This window comes from Urocitellus parryii, unplaced genomic scaffold (assembly GCF_045843805.1).
Source record: "Urocitellus parryii isolate mUroPar1 unplaced genomic scaffold, mUroPar1.hap1 Scaffold_40, whole genome shotgun sequence".
Classification (NCBI taxonomy): domain Eukaryota; kingdom Metazoa; phylum Chordata; class Mammalia; order Rodentia; family Sciuridae; genus Urocitellus; species Urocitellus parryii.
The window spans coordinates 7,680,113-7,701,469 of record NW_027553586.1 but is presented as its reverse complement, the minus strand read 5'-3'; the positions used below and the strand labels follow the sequence as shown (position 1 = coordinate 7,701,469).

Below are 21,357 nucleotides of genomic sequence, written 5' to 3'. Positions count from 1 at the left end.
AATCAAACTCTAGCATTTTAAGTTTTCCTGCTGCCTATCTTAGGTGTGAAGCACATTTATTTTAGCCTTGAGAGCCCCTTACCTTGGCAGCCATAGCCACAACTGCTTTCTGGTGGAGATAAGGGCATGTGACATCTGGTTGATTCCAGCTTGACTCTTAGAGCAGCAATGTTTTTCGTGAGTGAATTTTAAAATAAGACATTTGCTGCCACATTGTCTTAAAATCTTAAGTACTCAACAATTTTTTTCTTTTTCTTTGTTTTCAGTTATTTTTTAAAATTAATACACTATAATTATACATAAAATCAGGTTTCATTTTGATGTAATCGTACAAGCATGAAATATAATTTGCTCCACTCCAGTCTCAGTACTTTTCTTTTTCTCCTCTGCTCCCTCCCCCTGTTCCCTTTCTCTATTCTACATGTCTTCTATTTATTTATAGTTTGGTTTTAAAATTGATGACTTATGGATATGCATAAATGTGAAATTCACTTTGATATGTACATTACTGTACATAGCATAGTTTGGTCAATTTCATACCCCAGATTCTGCCTCTTCCTGTCCTCCTTTAACCCCTTCTTCCACTCCAGGAATCCCCCTTCAATTCTCATTAACTTCTCACCTCCCATACCTTGTTTTTCTTATTTTTGTATAGCTTCCAATTTGATCCTTGACATTCTGAGTCTGGCTTATTTCACTCAGCATGATGGTCTCCTGTTCCAATCATTTACCAGCAAAAGACATAATTTCATTTTTTATGTCTGAGTAAAACGGTGGTGGGTATATATACCACATTTTCTTTATATTTTCATCTGTTGACAGGAGACAGAGCTGGTTCCATAACTTGGCCACTGTGAATTGTGTTGCTATAAACATTGATATTTCTGTGCCATGATGGTGTGCTGATATTAGTTTTTTGTAGTCTTGAAGTCAATTTCTCATGTTTAAATACAGAAGTGAATAATGTATAGCCTGTAGTCTGGCCAATTGATCACTTGTACATAAAGTTTCATTGAAACACGTCCTTGAGCATTAATTTATGTACTGTCTGTGCTTGCTTTTGCAATATAAAAGTAGAGTTGAGTAATTGTCTTGGACAATAAGTAGTCTAAAACATACACTTTATACACCTCTCAAAAACATTTGCTATACATGGCTCTAGGTAAGTTACCTTCACTGGCATTGTAAACTCAATCTAGATATAAGAACCTGAAAACTAATGAAAGTATCAGCTATGGTTTGTCAGAGGAGTCTATCTCAGGAAAACATCAACAGAGCTAAGTATTTCTCATTGAAATTAATACCCATTGCAAAATGCTCAGAATGGATCTAAGGTTAACATTATTGATTACAAATCAAGTGTGATCTTAAGATTTTAACTGTGTGTGTGTGTGTGTGTGTGTGTGTGTGTGTGTGTGTGTACACACACCAGGGATTGGACCCAGGGATGATTAACCACTGAAAACAACCCAGCCCTTTTTTATATTTTAAGGAAATAGGTTCTCATTGAGTTTCTTAGGGCCTTGCTAAGTTGCTGAGGCTGGCTTTGAACTCATGATCTTCCTTCCTTGGTCTCCCAAGTCATTGGGATCACAGGCGCCCAGCCGATTTTATCATTCTATTTAGTAAGCAATTCATGCTATTCCCTCTCATCTTCCAAGGAAACCAGTCAAAATTCTAATGATTCAACTTGCTGCTAGCCATAATCAGGACTTTCCTTTAGTTCAGCATAGGTACATGTTACTATAGATACTGTCTGAAAGTTGACTGAAACTTCTATAGGCCCATGTTTTACTCAGCGTTTTTTTTTTTGTTTTTTTTTTTTTTGTTTGTTTGTTTTTTTTTTTTTTTGCTTCTGTTACTAAAAGAACCCAACCAGAACAACTGTAGAGGAGGAAAAGTTTATTTGTGGGCTCATGGTTTCAGAGGTCTTAATTCATAGACAGCACGCTCCATTCTTCGGGGCTCAAGGTGAGGCAGGACATAACAGAAGAGGGAGGGAAGCAGAGGAAGGAAATGGCTTATGCCATGGTCAGGAAAGGAGAGAGACAGAGAGAGAGAGAGAGAGAGAGAGAGAGAGAGAGAGAGAGAGAAGGAGAAGAAGAAGAAGAAGAAGAAGAAGAAGAAGAAGAAGAAGAAGAAGAAGAGAAGAGAAGAAAGTGAGAGAACTCTCTAGATACGAAATGCACAACCCATAGCCATACACCAACTCCCACTCCTCCAGCCATACCCTACCACTTCAAATACCACTCAGTGAATTCCTATCAAGGGATTAATTCACTGATTGGATTAAGACTCTTACAATCCAATCATTTTCCTCTGAACATTCTTTCATTGTCTCACATGCAAGATTTTGGGGAACACCTCACCTCCAAACCATTGACAAAAAAGCCCTCCCGGGATAGTTATCAACTTCTAATGCACAATTTAGACATTGTTCAAATTATTTTCAATTAAGTAGTGTACAAGTCAATCCATAGTTTCTCATTACATGTAAGACAATGGAGATACTCTCATTATCCTGTTGATGAAAAATTTGGTGAGAACATCTTCTACCAATTGTATCAACTTCTCTCTAAACACATTAATCAGCTAATGAGATCATCATATTTATTTTTCCCTATTATGGTTTCAATATTGGTAGCCCCCACAAAAGCTCATGTGTTCAACAATGCAAGAAACTTTAGATGATTGGATCAGGAGTGCCTTGATCTAATATGTGCATTAATCCCCTGATAAGGATTACTGGGTGGTAACTGTAAACAAATAGGGTGTGGCTGGAGGAGGTGGGTCGCTGAAAGCATGACATAGGGTTTCTATTTTGTCCATTGTGAGAGATGTCCTGAGCTGCTTTCCTCTGACATGGCTTTCTACCATGATGTTCATCCTCATCTCTGGCCCAGAACAATGGATTTGGTCATCTATGGACTGAGAGCTCTGAAACTGTGAACACCCAATAAACTTTTCCTCCTCTAAATTTTTTCTTCTCAGGTCTTTTGGTCATAGTAGCAAAAAGAATGACTATAATATTCTTAAAACCAAGACTCCTTCGCCTTATAACTCTTATCACCACTGTTAGGAACTGTGAAAGTTCTGACATTTTTATCATACTTTCAAGTTACCCTGTCACATTCATGGATGAAACAGAAAATGAGAGACTTCAAGATGAGAAACAAAGGATTATATTATTCATGATATAGCTAGCAGCTGTCATTTTGTACTTTATCTTGAGGGAATACATTAAATATGGCCCATACATCATCAGGGAAGAACGGGAAGTGACAAAATGCCTCATTCTTATGTATCTCCATCTTTCTTCCCCAGTTCTATCAGATCTCTCTCAGCCTCTGTATCTTTATAACATGAGGGGTAAAGGGATGTTTGAAAAGGAATGTTTTATTTTCATAGTCACTCCATTGTTTTTCCATAGCATCACAAAACCTATGTTAGTGAGTAAGAGAGTATCAAAAATGCTGATTTTTTTTTTCATTAGATTCTCAGAAACAAAAATCAAATAGTTTGATTCAGGAAAACATTTGAAGAAACGTTGGCCAAAACATCCAAAATTTGGTAAATGACACAATAAAGTAGTAAACATAAATGAAATAATTTGTCAAAAAAAATTTAAATGAGTGTTTATTTGCAATATCCTTTAGACAAACACATGAAGAAATTATTAGAAACATATTTTCTTTGTTTAAGAAGGTTATGAACGATTGAGGTGTTAAGGGAAGATGTAAACTAATAGATACTTAAATGTAAGTTTACAATAAAATATGCAATCTATTTTAATAGACTAAGAAAATGTTAGTACAATTTAATAAGGAATAATACATTTATAAAAATGAAACAGAAATAGTTTTGAAAACAAAGATTGCAACGGAGCAGGTGGTGCATACTTATAAACCCAGCTGCTTAGGAGGCTGAGGCAGGAGAATTGCAAGTTCAAAACCAGCCTCAGTAACTCAGCGAGGCCATAAAGCAACTCAATGGGGACCTCTCTTTAAATAAAACAGAAATTGGTTGGCAATGTGACTCTGGTAAATTGCCCATGGTACAAAATCATCATCATCATCATCATCATCATCATCATCATCATCATCATCATTTCAGCAGTGAGTTGTGAAACTACTTCAATGTTGAGAGCCACAACCAAGTCAAGATAGCACCTGGCACTTTGCTAGGAGGAGTGGTTTGAGAAGTAATGCCAGTGAGCCATTAAGATGATGGAGATTCCTTAATGACTGACTGCTGTATCTAGATGATAATTAAGTTAAGCTGTGTGTAATTATTAAGATGATGAGGATTCCTTAATGACTAATTGATGTATCAGATGATGTTAATTGAAACAAGCTGTGTATAATGAGTTAGGTATAAATACCTCTGCTGTCCTACAATAAAGCGGCTCCCACTGTATCAATCTTCACAAGTTGCTTGTCAGCCTCTGGTTATTTTGCCCAGCCAGACTGCAGCACTTCAAAAACCCTAATATATGTGTAATTGGAGCTTCCAAATAAAGAAGAGGATTTTAGGGCAAACTTTTGAAGATATAAACCAAGATATCTAAGTTCAAATTAATTCCTAGCACAAGAAACATGGACAAAGCTACACCAAGGCATATCTTGGTCAAATTACTTAAGTTTGCTGATAAAGAGATAATCTTAAAAGTATCAGTAGAGAAACAAAAGAGAGAAGAACAAAAATGACATTATACCTCAACAGAAACAATTTAAGTCAAAGGACAATAAGTGGCTCACCCCCTCCAGTCACACCCTATACAGTCACCACCCAGTTGATCCTTATAGGAGATTCATTCAGTGATTAGGTTCAGGCTCCCAGAACCCAATCATTTCATCTCTAAACTTCCTTGTATTGTCTCAGGCATGGAGCTTTTGGGGGACACCTCCCATCTAAACCCTGGCAATCATGATTCTGAGTTCCTGGCTCCTGCAATCAAGGAGGGGAACAGAGGATTGATCAGGGCTGCAGAAGAGTCCATGGGACATGGTGCATTCTAGGCCCTCTGAGTTGTTCTGTTTCCGTGTCTGGAAGATGCCTCCATAACGTTAGGAACTGTTTGGGCTCTTCTTCTGATGCTGCCCCATAAGGACAGGGTCTTGTATGGGACGTGGCTGTTTCAACTGCAGTGAAGCAATGTGCACTAGAGCCAGCTATGGAAAGGAACGGGAGGAAGCCACTGAAGGGTGCAGCAATGGCCGACAGAAATCCAGCACCAGTGACTGAACAGGGGCAGGCTTCACATGAACCAGTGTAAGAAAGATGCCAGGAATTGAGAGCACTCTGTCCCTCCTGCTACAGAATTTAGGGTTTTCTGCAGTTCCAACACCCTACAAGAAATTTAGTGAGCGGCCTAACAATGAAAATCTCTAGTGCTCCGTAGTTTAGTTGCAACCCAGGACACGAGTATTGCTCATCAGCTCTCTGGCCTCTTTCTCCCTGTCTCTCTGGCCAGGGAAACAGCCCTGCTTGGGCCCATGCAGGTCACGCCCTACACAACCCCAGAGGGCTGCATTCCCACAGAGATTTAGTCTTGCCTATTAGGACATTTTCTTCATTCTTTCTTATTATTGAAAGTTGAAAAGGTGGCACACGCCTGTAATCCCAGCGGCTGGGGAGACTGAGGCAGGAGGATCGTGAGTTCAAAACCAGCCTCAACTAAAGTGAGGTGCTAAGCAACTCAATGAAACCCTGTCTCTAAATAAAATACAGAATAGGCATGGGGATGGGGCTCAGTGGTCGAGTGCCCCTGAGTTCAATCCCCAGTACCCCTCCAAAAGTCAGAAACTTACCAAAATTATATAATAAATACTACTGAAATAACAATATTTGTTTGCTTTTTTAAAAGCTTCTTTAAAAATATGTGAAAAAGAAATAGGATAGTACTGATAAAGTTGAAATCCTCCTTGTTTTCCTCTTCAGTCTTATTCTCCTCCCTCTATGTCTTGAGTTCATCAAAACTCATTAATTTGGTCAATTTCCTTCCTGTTCATGGGTTTTTAACTTTTACTGCACATATCCAAGTCCATAAACATAACATAGCCTTGTTTTGTGTGTTTTTATTTAACATAAATAGCATCATTCAGGTTGTGATGGTTTGCAATTTGCTTTATTTTTCACTTGATTTTGTTTTCAAGATCCAATTCTATACATTCACATAGATCTGGTCTCTTTAATTGGTGTATAATATTCCACTTTAGGAATATATGCAACCATTTACTTATCAGTTCTCCTACTGAAAGGCATTTGCATTGCTTCCAAATTTTGTCATTACACGCAATGAACACTTGCAATGAATATCCTTTTAGAAGCTTTATTGCATGCATTTACCTAAGTTTCTCCAGGGTGAATTAAGTATGTATTAAGTGTGTAGGTAGAGATGGCATTGCTGTGAATTGGGAATTGAGTGAGAGAGTCCGTTTAAAATTGTTGAAGATATTTCCAGACATCCTCGGGTGGGAGGAGGGGTGAAGGAGCCCATGGAAAAATTACATTCAAATACGTCACCCACCCAGAAATTTGTACGTATTTTGTAGAGCAGGCACTTCTCCCCTCTAGGAAGATGTGGGTCCCCCACCCCATGAGAACCACTGCGTAAGTGAGACATAACTGTTTTCAGGGAATGTGTCCCTGGTTCAGATATATTTAAGGAGAAAAGGAATGGAGAATAACTGACTTTAAGATTAAAACAAACAAAAAAAAAAAAAACAAAAAAAAATAAAAAGACATAACTGATTTGCTTGGATGTCTTTACCTTAGTTACCAAATCTCCCAAAGTCTTGTTTGGGAGAAATATTGTCCAGAAATATTGTGCAGATCTCAAGGGATTACAGAGGACCAAAGTGTAAAGTGCTTTGCTCCTAATAATCCCTTGATCAAGTTTTGGGGTGAGGATGCTCCTGTAGCTGGTCTACTTAGAGGCACCAGGGAGCAAGTAACCCAGATCCTTCTGGTGCCAAGTTCGGGCTTAGGAACAATAAGGGTCAAAAGGGGAGTACAAATACGTCCAGAGCCAGGGAACGGAAGGAAGAGAATGAGAAGCTGTGTTAGGCAGCTGTCCTAGGTTAGAGAGTGTCCTCCCCATACCTGAATCCATGTCCACCTGGAACCTGTGGCAAGGGGTCCTATTTGGAAATAGTGTCTGCAGGTGTGATCAGGTAAGGAATCAAACGGGACCAGGGTAGGTCCTAGATCCATTGTTACCGGTGTCCTGATGAGAGGAGAGAAATTTGGACAGAGACACACACACCGAGGAGAACGTCATGTAAAGATGGACTCAGAGGAGGAGAAGACCGTGTGGTGGTGACGGAGACGTTGGACCCCTATCACTGCAAGCTCAGAAATGCCAGGGGTTGCTGAGAGTCACCAGATGGTAAGAAGAACCCAAGAAGCATCCTACCTGGGAGCTTGCAGAGAGAGCATGGACCTGCTGAAACTGGGAAACTGACAGAGCCGCCTTCCAAGGTGGTCCCCAGCGACCAGCCTCCTGGTATTCACAGCGCCATGCAGTCCCCTCCCATCTCATGTGGACTGGACCTTGTGACCTGCTCCTAGCTAGTTCAGCAAACGCAATGGGGTGTCACTTTCAAATCATATCGGAACCACAGTTCCTTTGCTTCTGCTGATGGGAGGGGTCTGTGTAAGCTGCAGGCCTTTGGCATCAACTCTGAGGGTCACAGCAGGCAAAGCCTGATTCTTCTCTACTAGTATCCAGAGGCATGTTGTAGCTCTCAAAGTTGGGCTATGCCTGCCAGTGTGGCAGCAGATCCCAGAAGCTCACTGCCAATTTCTTTCTGGGTTCTTGTCTCACAAATCTGAAGAATGAAATCTGTGGACATGGAAGGTAAGAGTGAAAGAAGGAGGGTGTATTCAATTGTGAAGAATAGAGGTAGGGCAATTGGGAGACACTGCAAAGGTTGCTGCCTCGGTATGCTAGTCTCGGGATTTATATAGCTCTTGGGTCAATGGATATTGGTCCAGATTTATGCTGATCAGTTTTCAGAAAAGTAGCCACACTATTGGTGCAAATGTATGATAATCACATCTTGGAAAATATCAAGGTGACTGTTCAGCCCGTAAGTAACTTTCCTGCAATCTCCATTCATTCCTGCCCCCACTTCCATTTTTTCCAATGCTCATCAGGCAGGCAGAGCCACTGGCAGGAGAGGCGACAGGTTGGGTGACCTAGGTCGCCTTGACCCTGTCTTGCCTTGGCCCTGGCTGGCTGTGCCTCAGGCCCACCTTACATGGCAGGCTCCATGTGGCTGTGGCCCATGCACATCACCTAGGCTGGCCTCCCGGGCTTCAGCCAACCATGCCACCACACTGGTGCTCAGGGACTTGGCTTCATGGCTTGGCTTCAATATTATACAAGACAATCAAATTCTTTTTGGTTTTTCTTACCATTTTTCTTGCTCTCTGATAACTGGTAAAAAGGCATCATACTATGACTTAATGGAGAGGTCCATATGATAAGAACTGAGGAAGGGCTTCAGCCAAGGAGGAACTGAATCCTTCCAACAATGATGTGACTTGTGATGATCACAGTCCTAGTTGTCACCCTATGTACTGTGTGAGATCCAAGAGGCTGAGAACCTGCCAAACCATGCCTGGATTCTTCACTGGCAAGACACTATGAAATAACACGTTTTTTACTTTAAGCCACCAAGTTTTGAGAGTGATATGTTTGCACAGCTGGTATAAAAGCACATTATAGACCAACGTGGGTGACATATGTGGCCAGATGGTTCAGAAGGGAGAGGGGTGGGCTCAGGGTGCATCGCGCTCCTGAGAGCTCAGGCTGGACTTCAGATGCCGCAGAGGTGCACCTGCCCCAAGGGACCTTGAAATCCTTGCCCAAGCTCAACACGACTCTCCCAGTTCAAAGAAGCCTCATGCCTAGCTTGAAACCAATGCTTAAAAAAAAAAAAAAGCATGTCCATAGTCGGCAACTAATTTGGAGAACAATTTGGTGAACTGAGAGGGGGGGAAGGCTCATCATTTTTGCTAGAAAGACCAAAATCATTCAAGTAGGATTTCCCCAAATATTCCTACCAATATGCTTAACCAGTTCATAATCTTCCTTCTGCCTCGGTTTCCATATTTGCAAAATCAAGAGATTAGCTTTTTTATCATCCTTACAGGCTTCTTCAGCATTTATATGTAATCATTCCTTATAAAATAATCAGAAGACCTGGAAATAATGTAGAAGCAAATGGACATTCATGTGAATCACTTCTCATTCTTCAAAACTTAGACCTGACCTCCTCTGGGAAGCAGTCCATAACCTCACCAGATAAAAAAACCCAACTGGGTTCTCCTGTTGGTGACACCACTCAGGGACACATCTGCCAATCATGATGTACATGGTGCTTGCTGACTTTTCCAGATCTTCTTCCTCCACTAGCCAGGCAACGACTTGGGACATTTTGAGACTGATTTATGTCAAATTCTTCTTTGTATGCACAGGACCTGGCAGGCTGCTTGGTACATAATATCTATCCAGTAACTATTTGCTGAGTGAGTGAGTGACTAGACAGATTCATGGAGCTCCTTGGCCCATGGTGAGAACTTTGATTCCTGGGGAAGCAGCCTAGGAAGCTGTGTGTGTCTCTCTTGCCACATGGCTTGCTGGTGATTGTGGCACAAGGTGGTGAGCCAAGGGCACACGTTTGTGCAGAAAGTCTAATCCCAGGATCCAGCAGACTCAAGAAGTTGGGTAGAAATTCCTCTCCTTTCTGCTCCAACCATGTATGGAGCTTGGAGCAGAGATAATTAATTCACAGCATATGGGGAGACAGATGTTAGGGAAATGTGACAAAGATAACAAGGTCAATACAAGAGAAAGAGGGGGTACAGATGCTGCAGTGATGGAGTGAGTTGTCTCATCGAGTCCTGAGCACCCATGTAATGAGATTTCCTAACAGGAGCCACACCAAACAGAAATAAATAGCTGTTTGGAAAGTTACATAGTTTGTCCAAGGGCACAGAGAAGGTGACTTGAACTTATTCTGTCTCTTTGCATATCCAGGGTACTTTATTACCCCTGATCTACCCATGAGAACATCAGTTTCCCCCCAGTGCAGAGGCTATTTCAAAAGCAATCCCTTAGTGGGGAATCCTGGGTTCTAAGCCATTGTTCAGACCAGAAGTAAAGACATGACCTCACCAGTCCTGCTCTCTTCAAAAGGTTATGACAAAGTACCAGGGACTGGGTGACGTATACACAACAAAAACTTATTTTTCAGTGTCTGGAGACTGGAAGTCCAAGGTCAGGACATCATGGTTGGGTTCTGGTAAGGACTCTTTTCAGGGTCGCAGACTGCTGACTTTCACTATCTTCCCATGGTGGAGGAATGAGCTAGCTCTCTGACTTCATCTCTTTGAAGAGAGCTCCGTCCCCATGACCTAATTACCTCCCAAAGGCTCCTTCTCCAAAATGCCATCATATTGGGGATGAGATTCCAACATGAATTTTGGAGGAGACACAGACATTCAGTCCATAACAACAACCAAGGTAGGTCAGGCAATGGGCTTTGGTGGTGGTAAAACTGCTAAGGTTCGGAAAAGTCAAGAGTAGTAAATACTGAGTGTGGATGAAAAGAATCTCATGCATTTGTATCCTGTGTATATATATACCACTGATTTGGGCTTATCCGCTGACCACAGAATATGGATGCATCACCTTTGACAGTCTGTTTCTTTATCCATGACATGGTGAAAATAACCCCTACCCTATAGAACTGTCACCAAATATTTTTTAAAAAGTGTGTGTGTAGAAGCATCTAGTAAATGAATGGGGTCCAAGTTCTGTTTACAGGGCTGGATCAGTCAGGTGAAATGCCTCAGCCACAGAAGCTGATCCAGGTAGGAGATTTCAGAAGAGCTGGAGCAAGGTCAACACAGGAGGAGGTCTGAGGGAGAAGGGGCAGGTGTCAACTTCTCATGAATATTTTTCTGCTGTGGAAAGTCCCCCCTGAAGCCCCAGCTGACTTCGCTCCTGATCTCATTGGCCAGGTTTACCTCTCATGCCCCTGGGTCATCCCTAGCAAGGAAGAAGGGACTCCAGTGACTGCTTTACACGATGAGACCACTGTGACTTGCCGCAGTCTGGCTGGGCACAATTCAGGAGCCACTTGTCAAAAGAAACGAACTTTATTTTTAGAACACACACCGCACCACACAGCTCCTCAGGAAAAACCTTCAGAGCCCAACTGCCACCACCGGCTTCCCACAAGCCTCTCAACCTTCCACACTCCTCCTGCTCTTGAGACCGATTGGCTGGGTCATGTGGGTGGAGCCAAAAGAGTCCCCCATTGAGCAGCTCCGTGGTCTGAAAGGGCTGGGAAACAGCCCAATGAGCATCACCGCAGAGGAGCCAATCAGTTGGCAGCTAGAAGTTTGCTGGGGCGCTGTGAACCAATCGTCAGCTGGCACTGGAAGTTTGCTGGCAACTGGAAGTTTCCTAGGGCCCCTTCGGCTGTGGCTCTCAACAGTGGCTGGGATGGGGCACTGCCTCCCATGGGTGCAGGCCTCATTTGCCAAATACCAAGATCTGATAGCTAGCCAGTCAGGGAGGAATGACCTGGGTGGACAGATAGAACCAAAGTCATACAGAGATCCATGAGTTTCCGGTTGCTGTTCTATAACTAACGCATCACCACAAGCACCGTCTTCAAACAGCACTCCTTTATTGACTTACGGTTCTGGAGACCTGAAGTCCAAAGGGCGTCCCATGGGGCTAACATCAAGGCCTTGACGGGGCTGGTTCCTTCCGGAGGCTCTGAAGGGAGAATATTTTCTTGACTTTCATCTTCAGGAGGCGACCTGCCTTTGTTGAATGGTGGGATCTTCTTATCACATAACTCCAGCATTTTGATTCCCTATTATTCTTTCATCTCTGACCCACCAGCCTCCCTCTTATAAGTACCCTCACGATTACATCGGGTCTACCTGGATAATCCAGGATCACCTTCCCTTTCAAGGTACTTGACAATCGAAAAGTCCCATCAATTCCTGGGAATTGGAGGTTTAAAACTTGCAGGGGGACGGGGGCTGTTATTTTTAGCTTACATGAAAGACACATGGAACTTCATCTTCCAATTCAAGATGGTGAGGCAAAAGTGGAAGTAAGAGAACCTGGCAGTGGGAGTAGATACTGGGAAGATGAAGGTCTGGGAAAGCTATGGTTTAAGGCATGATTCCATGAAGAGCCAGAAGGATGTGGTGTCTACCTTTCAGAAGGTATGGAATTATGTTGTTTTTATCCATGCTGGATACCTCCCCCGCACCCCACCCACCCTCACATACAAAGAGAAGTCGGTCATGAGGCTTAAATTTTTTTTCTCATTTCAAAAGCTGAGGCATCAGGCAGGAAGCCAAAAATTAGACGTCAGACATTGTAATTATGGAATGATGGAGAATTGGCCCAACTAGATATATCTAAAACAGGTCTCCTGCTTGGTCCAGGAAGGAAGCTGGGGACATATGTAAAAGATCATTAACTAGAATCTTGAAGATGTGGGGGAAAGGAGTTTCTCTGACCAAAATCACCAAGGAGACTGTGAGCCAGGAGGAGGAGAGGGAAGGGTGGGATGCAGAATGGCAGGATGGGGCGGTGCAGAATAATGAGACGTTTCTTTGCTGCACAGCCAATAGGGAACAGAAGTGGGAGCCACCTACCTGCACTTGGAAAGAAGTTTGGGGGCCACCAATTCAAACAAGGAGATACTGGCTTCGGCGTTAGAATAGTGGAAGAAAGAAAGAGTCAGATTCTTTTAAAATGTGGGCCATAGGCATCAGTTGTTTCCTCTGCTCTGATCCAAGACCCCAGTAAAATAAGTGTCATGAGATTTTTAAAAAGACACACACTCATGAAAACAAAGACCAAGTATGCAAAAAAAACACACAGAGGAATATCAAGAGAACTTCAGATGTTAGTAAACAGATGGATAATTAAATTTTAACTTTGCGTGCCAGATAAATATAATGCCCATAAGGTTGCTGAGTAGAACAAGAAGCCAACCAATTTCTATTATGGAATTCTGTAAACACTCTGGAATTTAAAGCAATAGATGTCTTAAAAGGAAGGTATCCTTGAAGCTGAGAAGTCAAGGATTGGTTGAAACTCTGTGAGAGAAGCAGTCAGACGCGGTGCATTCCCCACTCCATCCAGAGCAACCAGCATTCCCACTCCCCTCCCTAACGGGAGGCTGGAGGTGTGCTAAGCCTTGGAAGAGCTATACCGGAGGAACTTAGGAGTCAAGAACACCAAGATCAGCTTGGGAAGAGTGGGAGGTGCAGTTAGTAACTATTGGGATTTAGGGAGTAGAAAGATGTTAGCCCTTTGACAGGAGATTGGAAGGAGTCACACTGGCCCATAGGAGCAGAGTCTTACAGATACCAAGAGAGGAGCCTTGGTTAACAAAATATCTTGGTTAACAAAATATCTGGAATAGAGTTTGGGGATGCAGGAGCATCCCACTGGAAGTCACTAATGCACAAAAACATCACATGTGCATGGAGCTTCTGTTCCTCCCTTTGGAATGTGAGAGGAGACCAGACTCTGAAACATTTGAATGATGCCTCTAACTGAAAAGAGAAGAATAAAGAAAACTGACACCAGACAGAAAGAAAAGAAGGAAAAATCTATGAGTGGAAACTTCCAATTTATATGCTCAGAGAGATAAGAAAATACATTAATGTCGCGACCCCTTGCCCGCAAGGAAGACGCAACTCAGGAATCTTCTTCCAGCAGTTTATTCAGGCCTTTGATATTTCTTCTACTACTCCTCTCGCATGCCCCTCCCAGCCTTAATAAAGCATCTCAAGCCCCAATGCAAAGCCGCCACGTGGAACTTTCTCATAGGGTGTTGAAAAACCATGTGCCAACTCTCCCAAATAAGGAGTTGTTTATCACAAACCACAGCGGAGCCAGCGCCATCTTGTAATGGCGACCATAGTCTGCAAAAGCGGCAGAAGCGGCTCACCACACATTAAATCCATGAAACCAGCATTGCCTGATTTTTTAAATGGAGCTTTAAAATAACAAAATTTGTCTTGAAAATTAAAATCATGAGAGACAAATTACAAAGATAGAGGGATCTATAGATACAAATATAAATGTAGATATATAGATTATCAAGACAGAATGGAAACATAATGAAAAAGAACAGGGAAAGATAAGTGTCTTAGAAAGTTAATTCATTCAGAAGGTTAAAAATTGAACTGAGAAAAGTTTCAGAAAATGAATATATTAGAGTAGAAAAAATGTTCCATGATTAAAGACTGTCGGTGTTCAGATTCAAAAGACTCACTTTGTGCCAGCACAATAGATACATCATTATGAATTTCAGAGTAATGATGTTAAATGAAAATCTCAAAAACTCTCAGGAAAAAAAGATATCTATCACATACACACAGATGATCAGAAATCAAGCAATCATTAAAATTATTAGCTGCAATATCAGAAGCTGGAAGACAATAGAAATACCTTCAAAACTTGGAGGAAAATATTTGCCTAGATTTCTTTGTATAGCTAAGATAGAGATATGCAATAAATCAAAGTATTCTACATCATGCATCTTTTCTTTGGAAGCTACTATAACTTCAAATCTTCATTTTGATGAGGTAAAAAGAAGAGAGAGATAAAAATGCACAAAATGGCAATTCAAAAAGAAAGAGAAGGATGTCAAGAATGAGAGACAGGTTACAAATCTAGAAACCAACCACTTTTTATTGGATCAGGAAAATGGAGAGGTCTAGGAAGGGTGTTTTCAAGATGGAGGTGGGATGAAAATCATAGATTTTCTCCTATGTTTGAACATATTGAGAGCCACTTTTTATTTCTGGAATAGAGTTTGGGGATGCAGGTGATTATGTATATGAAGGGAGTGGAAAATTTTTGAAATATTGAGGCAATTATTAACTCCAGGAAAAAAAAGGTAGTTCAAGAAGGGAAATATAAACATTATAGTGCTGTGCACTGAACAGCTGGGAATACAATTTGAACATAACAAATCATATAAAATTATTTAGCCAAGAATTACATTACAGTTATTTGGGAAGATAAGTTCATGATAAAGAAAAGGGTACTTGTGTGCATACATATGTGAATATCACATATTAAGAAGGCATAAGAATTTAAAATTCTTTTTTTAAGGGGGGACTGGGGACTGAGCTCAGGAGCACTTGGCCACTGAGCCACATCTTCAGCACTATTTTGTATTTTATTTAGAGAAAGGGACTCACTGAGTTGCTCCTGACTTTTGCTGAGGCTGACTTTGCACTCAAGATCCTCCTGCCTTAGCCTCCTGAGCTGCTGGGATTATAGGTGTGTGCCACTGTGCCTGACTTAAATCCTTTTTTAAAACAAAAATATCAACTCAGCAATTAGGCATAAAAAGAAAAGTTTTCACAGAAACTACTCCAAGATTTAAAATATTCACCTCTGGGGAGCAAAACGAAGGGTTTGTAAGGAGTGGGATAGTGAATCTCTGTTTTCCATTTCAACCCTTGAACACTTATTAGTTTTCTGTGACTTCTGTAATAAATTACCATAAAGCTGCTGGTTTTAAACAGCAGAACGTTATTCTCCCACAGTCCTATGGTTAGAATGCCAAAATGGATTTCCCTGGGCCAAACCCAAGGTGTTGGGAGGGCTTTGGTCTGTCTGGAGGTCCTAGGGGAGAATTTGTTCCCTGCCTCTTCTGAGTTCAGGTGGCTACTGGCACTACCTGGTTTGTGGCTATGTCACTCCAATCTTTAAATCACTCTCCACTCCATCATCACAAGGCTTTCTCTCTGGGTATAAAATCTCCCTCTCCCTTCATCTTATAAAGATACATTTAGAGCTCACCTGGACACCTCTTTAATCATGATCCTTAATTTAATCACGTCTGCAAAGACCCCTATCCCAAGTAAGATGACATGCACAGGTTCCATAGATGGGGCTGTGGGGATTATTCCTTAGCTAACTATGAACATTTTAGAAACATGTTAGTACATCTCTATATGATATATTAATTAATTAAAGGAAAGAAGGTATTTCAACATTTTTACTGTGATTATCCTTGGAAAGTTCTGAGAGGTTTTCCGTGGCCTCTCTAACGTGGTCTTGCATTTCCAGCATACATGAGTCGTGTAAAATGTTAATTTGTGAGTGGGGAAAAAAAGAGGCAAGGAGAAATATTTCATGCTTTGGCCAATCTGCATTTGCAGCTAACTGGTTCCAAGTTTTCCGTTTCAAATACAAACCCCAGGCAATTCTCCAGTGAAGTGACACTGACATTCACGTTGTTCTCTGGAAGACATATGTGTGTTGCAAACACACGCCTCCTGGAAGCCAAGACCTCAGGGGCTAGAGGGAGATTTTGTGGGGTTTCAAAACTGAAAAGAGTACTTTTAAACCCAATCTAGAGAGTCCTTTGCTCTCAGACGCACAGCCTATCTGCTTCCCAGCATTTAGCTTTTATCTATTTTTCTCCAACTGGCTGAACCCCCACATGAGAACGTGAAAGTTGAAAGGGACTTGAAAGATGGTTGGGTCTAACAGGATACAGCTGAGTCCAGAGGATTCCAGCGACGAACGGATGATTTCCCAGGCAATGGAGACAGGACGTGGACCTGGGGCTCCTGATTCTGGATGCCCAGAGCACCTAGGCTCTTCTTTAGTCCATGAATCTCTACCCTTTGCTTCTCTGTAATTTAGGAAGTCCTGGCACCTGCAAAGAACAGGAAGATGAGAAGACGGAGTGACTTGGGCTCAGGGGAAAAATAGAAAAGTGTGCTGGAGAGTTGGTAGTACTAAAAAGCCAGGTCTGGATGAAATCTAGGATTTTTATCCAAGTAAAAAACCTGAGGCCAAGAGGACCAATGGAGCTGTGGGGTGAAGATCTGAGCCTAGAGCTTTGACCTGGCCCCTCTAGTTCCGGAGAAGAACAGAAGCAGGACTTCCCAGGAATCGTGGGCTCTGAGGGGCACCCTGAGTCTAAAACAGAACAGTGAATAACACTGAGGGGTAGGCTCAAGGCTCAGATCCCTATCATGCCCTCCCCTGCCTAAAGCCTTCCATAAGTTTTCATTTCAGTTAATTAAAGTCAACACACATTGTCATGATGCACCAAATGGCTCCTGTCTCTCCAGCCTCAGCTCCTCTCACTCTGGGAGGCATCTGGCTCCCGCTGTCCCTCAGCGGTCAGCCCCCACCTCCACCCATACTTCCCCCCTGTCCCTCAGCGGCCAGCCCCCAACTCCTCCCATAGTTCCCGGCTGTCCCTCAACTGCCAGCCCCCACCTCAATCCATAGTGCCCTGCTGTCCCTCAGCGGTCAGCCCCAGATCCCCCCATAGTTCCCCCCATAGTTCACCCCTGTCCCTCGGTGCTCAGTCCCCACCTCCACCCATAGTTGCCCGCTGTCCCTCAGCTACCAGCCCCCACCTCCACCCATAGTCCCCCACTGTCCCTCGGTGCTCAGCCCCCACCTCCACCCATAGTTGCCCTCTGTTCCTCAGCGGCCAGCCCCCACCACCTCCCATAGTTCCCCGCTGTCCCTCAGCGGCCAGCCCCCACCTCCACCCATAGTTCCCCGCTGTCCCTCAGCGGCCAGCCCCACCTCCACCCATAGTTCCCCGCTGTCCCTCGTCGCTCAGCCCCCACTTCCAACCATAGTTCTCTGCTGTCCCTCAGGCGCCAGCCCCCACCTCACCCATAGTTCCCTGCTGTCTCTCAGCGGTCAGCCTCACCTCCACCCATAGTTTCCCGCTGTCCCTTGGTACTCAGCTCCAACCTCCACCTATAGTTCCCCGCTGTCCCTCAGCTGCCAACCCCACCTCCACCCATAGTTGCCCGCTGTCCCTCAGCGGCCAGGCCCACCTCCTCCCATAGTTCCCCACTGTCCCTCAGCTGCCAGCCACCACCTACACCCATAGTTCCCAGCTGTCCCTCAGAGGTCAGCCCCACCTCCACCCATACTTTCCCGCTGTCCCTCGGCGCTCAGCCCCCACTTCAACCCATAGTTCTCCACTGTCCTTCGGCCTCAGCCCCCACCTCCACCCATAGTTCCCCGCTGTCCCTCAGCGCTCAGCCCCACCTCCACCCATAGTTTCCCGCTGTCCCTCAGCGTTCAGCCCCACCTCCACCTAAGGGTCCCTGCTGTCCCTCAGCGGCCAGCCCCCACTTCCACCCATAGTTCCCCGCTGTCCCTCTGTGCTCAGCCCACACCTCCACCCATAGTTGCCCGCTCTCCCTCAGGCGCCAGCCCCCACCTCCACCCATAGTTCCCCGCTGTGTCTCAGCGGTCAGCCTCACCTCCACCCGTAGTTCCCCGCTCTCCCTCAGCCGTCACCCCCACCTCCACCCATAGTTCCCGCTGTCCCTCAGCGGCCAGCCTCACCTCCACCCATAGTTACACGCTGTCCCTCAACAGCCAGCCCCCACCTCTGTACATAGTTTCCCGCTGTCCCTCAGCGTTCAGCCCCATCTCCACCTAATGTTCCTTGCTGTCCCTCAGCGGTCATCCCCCCCACTTCCTCCCATAGTTCCCCGCTGTCCCTCAGGGCTCATCCCCCACCTGCACACATAGTTCCCCGCTGTCCTTCAGCGATCAGCCCCACCTCCACCTGTAGTTCCACACTGTCCTTCAGCTGTCAGCAGTACCTCCACACATAGTTCCCCGCTGTCCCTCAGCGACCAGCCCCCACCTCCACCCATAGTCCCCCCTTGTCTCTGAGCAGCCAGTCCCCACCTCCTCCCATATTTCCCCGCTGTCCCTCAGCGCTCATCCTCCACCTGCACCCATACTTTCTCCCTGTCCCTCCGTAGTCAGCCTCACCTCCACCTATAGTTCCCCCTGTCCCTCAGCTTTCAGCCCCAGCTCCACCCTTAGCTCCCCGCTGTCCCTCAGCGGCCAGCCCCCACCTCCACCCATAGTTCCCGGTGGTCCCTCAGCGGTCAGCCTCACCTCCACCAATGGTTCCCCGCTGTTCCTCAGCAGTCAGCTCCACCTCCACTCATAGTTCGCCGCTGTCCCTCAGCGGTCACCCTCACCTCCACCCATAGTTCCCCGCTGTCCCCCGGTGCTCAGCCCACACCTCCACCAATAGTTCCCCGATGTCCCTCAGCGGGCAGGCCTCACCTCCTCCCATAATTCCCTGCTATCCCTCAGCGACCAGCCCCAACCTCCACCCATAGTTCCCCGCTGTCCCTCAGGGGTCAGCCCCACCTCCACCTACAGTTTCCCGCTGTCTGTCGGCACTCAGCCCCACTTCCACACATAGTTCCCCGCTGTCCCTCGGCGCTCAGCCCCCACCTCCACTCATAGTTTCCCGATGTCCCTCAGAGCACAGCCCAACTCCACACAAAGTTCTCCGCTGTCCCTCAGTGACCAGACCCCACCTCCACCAATACTTCCCGGCTATCCCTCATCGGTCACCCCGCACCTCTTCCCATATTTCCCCGCTGTCCCTCAGCAGTCAGCTTCACCTCCACCCATAGTTCCCGGCTGTCCCTCAACGGCCAGCCCATACCTCCTCCCATAGTTCTCCCCTGTCCCTCAGCTGCCAGCCCCCACCTCCACCCATAGTTCCCAGCTGTCCCACGGTGCTCAGTCCCCACCTCCACCCATAGTTCCCCATTGTCCGTCAGCAGTCATCCCCACCTCTACCTATACTTCCCGCTGTCCCTCAGCGATCAGCCCCACCTCCACCTATACTTCCCCGCTGTCCCTCAGCAGCCAGCCCCCACCTCCTCCTATAGTTCCCCGCTGTCCCTCATCAGTCAGCCCCACCTCCACCCATAGTTCCCCACTGTCTCTCGGTGCTTAGCCCCCACCTCCACCCATAGTTCCCTGCTGTCCCTTAGCTGCCAGCCCCCACCTCCACCAATAGTTCCCCGCTGTCCCTCAGCAGTCAGCCTCACCTCCACCCATAGTTCCCCGCTGTCCCTCAGCCATCTCCCCCACCACCACCCATAGATCCCGCTGTCCCTCAGCGGCCAGCCCCCACCTCCACCCATAGTCCCCCACTGTCCCTCTGTGCTCAGCCCTCACATCCACACATCTTTCTCCGGTGTCCATCAGCAGCCAGCCCCCACATCCACCCATAGATCCCCGCTGTCCCTCAGCGTTCAGCCTCACCTCCAAACATGGTTCTCCGCTGTCCCTCAGTGGACAGCCCCCACCTCCACCCATAGATCCCCGCTGTCCCTCAGAGGTCAGCCCCACCTCCACCCATAGTTCCCCGCTGTCCCTCAGCAGTCAGCCTCACCTCCACACATAGTTCCCTGCTGTTCCTCAGCGGTGAGCCCCACCTCCACCCATAGTTCCCCGCTGTCCCTCAGCCATCTCCCCCAGCACCACCCATAGTTCCCGCTGTCCCTCAGCGGCCATCCCCCACCTCCACCCATAGTACCCGCTGTCCGTCAGCGGTCAGTCTCACCTTCAACCATAGTTCCCTGCTGTCCCTCAGCGACCAACCCCCACTTCCAACCATAGTCCCCCACTGTCCCTGCGTACTCAGCCCCCACATACACCCATAGTTCTCCGCTGTCCCTCAGCTGCCAGCCCCCACCACCAACCAGAGTTCCCCGCAGTCCCTCAGCGGTCAGCCTCACCTCCACACATAGTTCCCCACTGTCCCTCAGCGGTCAGCCCTACCTCCACCCATAGTTCCCCTCTGTCCCTCGGTGCACAGCTCCCACGTCCACCCATAGTTCCCCGCTGTCCCTCAGCTGCCAGCACCCACCTCCACGCATAGTTCCCCGCTGTCCCTCAGCGGTGAGCCTCACCTCCACCCATAGTTCCCCCCTGTCCCTCAGCGGTCATCCCCACCTCCAACTATAGTTCCTCGGTATCCCTCAGTGGTCATCCCCACCTCCACCTATAGTTCCCCGCTGTCGCTCAGCGTTCAACCACACCTCCACCCATAGTTCCACACTGTCCCTGGGTAAACAGCCCACACCTCCACCCATAGTACCCCGCTGTCCCTCAGTGACCAGCCCCCACCTCAACCCTTAGTTCCCCCCTGTCCCTCAGCAGCCAGCCCCCAACACTTCCCATAGTTCCCCGCTGTCCCTCAGCATCCAGCCCCACCTACACCCATAGTTCCCCGCTGTCCCTCAGCAGTCACCACCCATCTCCTCCCATTTTTCCCTGCTGTCCCTCAGCTGTCAGGCTCACCTCCACCCATAGTTACCCGCTGTCCCTCATTGGTCAGGCCCACCTCCACCCATACTTTCCCGCCGTCCCTCAGCAGTCAGCCTCACCTCCACCCATAGTTCTCCGCTGTCCCTCAGGTGCCAGCCCCCACCTCCAGCCATAGTTCCCCGCTGTCCCTCAGTGGCCAG

The 21,357-nt window shown here is 46.0% G+C and overlaps 1 protein-coding gene across 1 annotated transcript in view; it reads right to left on the bottom strand.

Moving 5' to 3' along the window:
• LOC144252336 (pleckstrin homology domain-containing family H member 2-like) overlaps positions 1-11,891 on the bottom strand; it is a 164,552-nt gene extending 152,661 nt beyond the window's left edge. The window contains 2 exon segments of the mRNA XM_077794731.1: positions 7,418-7,572; positions 11,720-11,891. Of these exon segments, the coding sequence (XP_077650857.1) occupies positions 7,418-7,572; positions 11,720-11,891 (327 nt within the window).
• Between the last annotated feature and the right edge of the window lie 9,466 nt (positions 11,892-21,357).